Source organism: Ixodes scapularis, unplaced genomic scaffold (genome assembly GCF_016920785.2).
Source record: "Ixodes scapularis isolate PalLabHiFi unplaced genomic scaffold, ASM1692078v2 ptg001510l_1__unscaffolded, whole genome shotgun sequence".
Classification (NCBI taxonomy): Eukaryota; Metazoa; Arthropoda; class Arachnida; order Ixodida; family Ixodidae; genus Ixodes; species Ixodes scapularis.
The window spans coordinates 11,068-16,651 of NW_024610157.1; the positions used below are offsets into that span (position 1 = coordinate 11,068).

General features: G+C 46.5%; 1 protein-coding gene across 1 annotated transcript; it reads right to left on the reverse strand.

Annotated features, from left to right (window-relative positions):
* Window positions 1-382: 382 nt before the first annotated feature.
* LOC115328198 lies at window positions 383-2,246 on the reverse strand. Its single transcript, XM_040209302.2, has 3 exons — window positions 1,956-2,246; window positions 1,658-1,797; window positions 383-1,574 (listed from the first exon to the last, which is right to left on the reverse strand). The coding sequence occupies exons 1-3, from the start codon at window positions 2,185-2,187 to the stop codon at window positions 495-497; spliced, it is 1,452 nt and encodes a 483-aa protein (XP_040065236.1). The 5' UTR covers window positions 2,188-2,246; the 3' UTR covers window positions 383-494.
* Between the last annotated feature and the right edge of the window lie 3,338 nt (window positions 2,247-5,584).

Genomic DNA, 5,584 nt, shown 5'->3' on the forward strand with positions numbered 1-5,584 from the left:
TAAGATCCGAATCAGGTTTTTCTCAAATAGGCCCATTCTCATTTTGCCCGTTATCTGAAAACGTCCCATTCGCATTTGAACCTTGCGGATTTCGTCCTATTCTCACCTGGTCCGCCTCGTTTGAACCTTCTCATATGGTCCGAATCAGTATTTTCGCAACTGGGCCCCTTCTCTTTTTGCCCGCTATCTGAAAACGCACCATTCGCATTTGAACCTTACGTATTTAGTCCTATTCTCACTTCGTCCGCCTCGGTGGAATATTGTCATAAGATCCGAATCGGTTTTTCGCAACTGGGCCCATTCTCATATTGCCCGTGCGCGAACGGGCAATATGAAGCTTTGTCGAATTCATTTTTCTGCATTCGAAGAAAGGGATACCATCTTTTACGGACGAACAACTTGGTTTTATTTTTCACACATTTTCACATTCGTACAACGAGTCAACGGCAACATTTTCGCGCGTTTATTTTTCCGGCTAAAGCTCTGAACAATGCTTACAGCCCAGAAAAAGCTTGAGCCAAGTTTAGAAATTGAAAAAGCGAAATGGCGCCGCTGTTGAAACGGCCTTCAAGCTCCGCCAGTTTTCTGTCTTTATTGGCCCACTTGCGGCCTTGCGCACGTACGGCTCCCCCGTTTGCAACTTGAAGCAAGAGGACTCTTGTTTGGGCCTCGTCTCTCTTGATTAAATCAATGAACGCGAAGGGATTCGGGTGCGCTTTTCCTGACATGCCTTTGATTTTTCGATGCCATGCCTCCATGTGGTTGTTGGTTCTGGGTCCCCTGTTTCCATGGTGGTTCCACTGTTCGAGTTGGAAAATGCCACTTATCCACGTCGCGTCGAAGTAATCGAGTACAGCAGGTAGCTCCGGTATACCGAGCAATAGACCCTCCTGATGCAGAAACGCCCAGGCGCGAGGGATATCACAAGGCGGAACAAAGGAAAGTGCCACGAGCTTACGAATCAGAGCCCTTACTTGGTTATCACTGGAATATGCACTTTGGAGCCCAGCCCTCTGAACGGAAGCCCATACTCTTTGCGCAAAGTGAAAATGGCACCCGCGATGAGCAGCTTGAGGAAACACGTCGCGCAGACCACCAATAAGCGCCTGCTCAAAATCCGTCATGAAAATATCAGGGGTCGAGAATGAAATCCCAGCCGATATGAATGCAGCTTTGAGCCCTTGAAAAGCACGGACATAGGTTTGTCGTGACCGACCCGACAACAGGAAGTAAACCGCTGCGCTATGCACGCCGTCGGTTACAACATGCAGGGTTACAAGTTGGTCATAGATGTGCGGTACAACAAAAAACGTCCCATCCGCAAAAATAATTTTGGCTGACGACAGCCGCTGCATTCCATCTCGTGTAGCGAAGGCAAGTATGCAAGACGAGGGATCACTGCGGTCGTCGACGACCAGGAACGGCTCTGCGCTTTCTGTCTTTTTGTGGGCGTCGTTGAGTTGCAGAGTGGAGGCTGATGATGGAAGCGGTGGCTGCGCTGAACGCCTTTCCCGATACATCGTATCCTTGAGGGTGGCAAACGTGGGTACTTCTGCTGCGACTTCATCTGGCACCTAGAATAAATTTAGTGATTTGGTTCAGCTAACTTTGAATAATACTTCTTTATACGCGATAGATGTAATAATGTAAAACCTACTGCAGAACAAGTTCGGAGAAGTTCCTCTTGAAACAACCTTGGCACGGGCGTATTGGGGTTGGCTGCTGCTGCCTTTTTCAGTGCCACGCGCAGCTGGTCCTTCACAAGCGTCGCCTCGTCTGGTGCATGGTTATGATCGTCTATAAGTAAATAGGAACGTGAATGGGCAATGACACTTTAACTGCCTTTAGGCTTGTACTAAGTGGTGCTGATAAGAGTAAGTAAGGAACGAAAACAAATAGCGATTTCTATCATGCTGAAACAGACCGTCAAAGGCAAATCGAATATAGCAACTTACGTGATCTGCTTTTCACGTTGTCTTCTTCGGTCAATATCGAAGCCACACATCCTGATGAAGTGTAACGGCAACAACGCCACGCGATCGTTCCGTTTGCATTCTGTCGTCGTTTGTAATACTTGTAGCCTTCAAGGTGAAGACACAATTTCTTTTTTTGCGTTTCGCTTAGAACAAACTTGTCCATCTTCCCTGACTGACGTCTCGCTGTCGAGTGAAGCGACGATTCGATCATGGAATTCCGGGTGCAAGTTGACGGTTCAGCGTTTTATGACTCAGCTCCCACCACCCACGGCCCACCCCGGACAACAAAAGAACTGGATTCACAGTCCCCACTTTCTCTCGACCTATGTTGTTCTCCCATCCGGCGTTCCCCACTCCCCCCCCCCTCACACACACACACTTCTCACCCCCCAAAAATACAAACACTATAGATAACGTAATACGTTTGTACAATGTCGCCTGCTTCTCTTTCTCTAAACGAACACAAAGAAAAGAAAGAAAACAATGGACACTTTGCTTGGAAACTCTGTTTCCAAGCAAAGTGCGACCTCAAAGAAAGTGACATTTCGGACTGTGATCTGTCTGCGATAAGTAGTTGGTCTGTTGTTTAGTCAGGCAGTAGCTTTTGTCCACGACCACGACCCACGGCTAAAATCATTGGCAGAGAGATTAAGCCAATAGCGTGGCACACACACAACAGGAAATATTAGTGAATTTATGAATATATATTACCCCAAAAAACAAAACAAATTTGGAGTAGAAAGAGTCAAATGTGCCGTGTCAAAGCAAGATATTTTTTTAGAATGGTTGTTTTGAAAGGGGCCCAGGGAGAAGGGCGAAAAGAGAACGGGCTCAAATGAGGGAGGTTGAAATACGAAGGACGAAATGGGAAAGGGCCAAATGCGACAGGTCAAAGCGAGAAGGTCTTTTTGAGAATGGTTGTTTTGAGAAGGGCCAAGTGAGAAGGGCGAAACGAGAACGGGCTCAAATGAGAGGGGTTGAAATACGAAGGACGAAACGGGAAAGGGCCAAATGCGACAGGTCAAAGCGAGAAGGTCCTTTTGAGAATGGTTGTTTTGAGAAGGGCCAAGTGAGAAGGGCGAAACGAGAACGGGCTCAAATGATAACCACCCGTGTGTTACCTGCAGTCTCGGGGTTTTTGAATCATGTTTTGAAAACGTTCAAAACTAAAAAAAAAGGAACTTGTTTTAAAGCATTAGGAAAGACGTGATATTTGTTCATTAGTTAGCTATTTAACTAAAACAAGTGTTAATTAACTTTTACATTTTTATTTTTGAGGCATAATGAAGTTAACAAAATTATGCTCAGCCTCATCTTAGTTTAGCCGCGACGTGTCAATTAAGAATCTCGCAGTGGGTGCTACAGGTCAAGGAATGTCATCTTTGTGCAGGGCTCCAAACCGACACTGATCCTCCAAAGCGCGAGCCGTCAATGGTTGGTGACGTCATTCTCGGCGCCCAAATCTATGTAAAATTAAAAAAAAAAAAAAAAAATGAATCTCTGCCATGAGGAGGAACGCAACAAGTGCTCGCTTTAGTTTTAGAGCAAAGCTGTTTATGGCTAGGGTTCTGTGGATTTTCGTGCGCAGTAACTAAAAACTCTACGCTTGCACCATCGTAACGCGCACGCCTTCACTGTATAAAAGATTCGAAGTCAATAACCAAAATAAAGCGTTACGCGTGTGAAAGATTTCATTTGTTTTAGGTTTTTGCCTTAGAAACGCCGCACGTGCCGGCAGACGCCGACATGTGCTGCGCGTGGAACAGCCTTCCCTGCATTCTCCTTGATACTTGGGTAATTTAGCAACAGGTCTATTCAGTAGATTAGTTATCAATAGGCACTATTTTCAAGATCACTTGACTCTCAAGTAGATAATAAAGGCTTCTAAGGCCCGCTTCAGACGGGGCAACTTTCCCAGCAATTTTGGGATTGCTGGCGGGTTGTTTCCTAGCTTTCCCTAGATCGACACGAATTGCTGAGATCGGGTTCGGCTCGAAACAAGCGAGCAGCTTGGAGCAATTCAAAGACGTTTGAAGCGGCAGCAACCAATTAGGGACGCGATATTTTCCCGAGATGCCCCGTGCCGGTGATGATGACAACTAAAGCCATGGCTCTGGTTTAAAATTTATCGTTTTTTTTTTTCTCTCTTTTTTTTTTTTAAATAAACCCTTTCAGAACGATGAGTTAGTATTCTCAACACCATTTAAATGTATAAGAACACGTTTATAGCGCGTAAGTGTGTGTCTGAATAGTGCAAGAAAAATAAAGTTTAATGATGATGATAGCAAATTGCAGCAAATGGCTGCTGCGTGTGAACGCTGGCGGCCCGTGTTGCTGGTGTTGCGACGTCAAGTTGCTGGGAGAATTTGCCCAGTCTGAAGGGGGCCTAAAATATTCACCGCTGTGCGACCCGCGTCGACCATGTCTACGCTTGCACCGCTCTCTCTTTGCTGTCGTTCCAAGAGCTTGCGTGCCTAGTTTCCTTTCCTTCCTCTCTCCCGCGGTGGCGGTCCCTTCGCGCGCTTCTACTTTCCTCGGGTGGCGGTTCCGTCGCGCAGGTCTGGTTTCCTCCGACTCCTCAGGGCAGTCCAGTGTCGTGTGCTAAACAGCTTCGCTGGTCATCTACCCTTACAAAGTAGAGTGGCTTTTTTTTTTTTTTTTTTTTTTTTTCATTGGCGATATTGTTGCGGATGGAAAAGGGTAGACAAACGTAGATCTAAAAATAACGGTTTAATCGGCGGACTTGCGCCAGAGAAGACACAAAGAACGAGCGTCGAGAAAGCAACAGCGAGTGCCGAGGTGTCGGCGTGCAGCGAGTCAGCGAGGCTACGCTGGGTCTACCTATCTACTCCACTCGGTCTCTCGAACATTCGAGTTACAATGCTCGAGAGTCGAACATTCGAAGTAAGACTAAACTCGCATATTCTCGAAGTATGCAGTAGCGTTCTCCCTCGGTCATGCACGCGGCATTACTCGCCCCTTAATGAAAGTTCATTGTCCCGATGCAACTTTAAATAAAATAAGACAAAGGTAAACCAAATGACCGTTCACAGCAAATTGCGGAGTCGTCTGAACTACGAAAACACTCGATCGCGGCGGCAGGCTCTAAAGGACGGCGATTATTCGGACAGCGGATGGCGTCGTTCTGGTTTCCTCGGGAGCAAGGGAAGGTTTTCGCAGCGTCAGACGGTTCTTTCCGAGGTCGATGACTGCGCCGTATTCACGCATGAAGTCCATCCCGAAAAATGGCCTCTCTTGCGCAATTCACTGTAGTATGCCGATTTTCGTACGACAAAATTTTGTTATTTTATTTCTGACAAGCTACAAAAAAAAAATGCAAATTGTAAAAAGCGCGAAACATTGTATGAGCGAATTGTTTTTCTGGAAAAAAAAATGTTTTCTTTCATATCTTTTTAAGGGGCGGGGGGGGGGGGGAGAGTAATGTCATATTGGGGTGGGTATAATTAACTGCTGCTAAGTCAGTAATAGAATGAGAACGACAGGGCGTGCTTTGGCTGCCCGCGCATGCTCGAGGTCCGCGACCACGAGACACCGAAGCATTGTCGAAGGCGGAACCACTGAAGCTACCTCCTTGAATCTACTTGAAA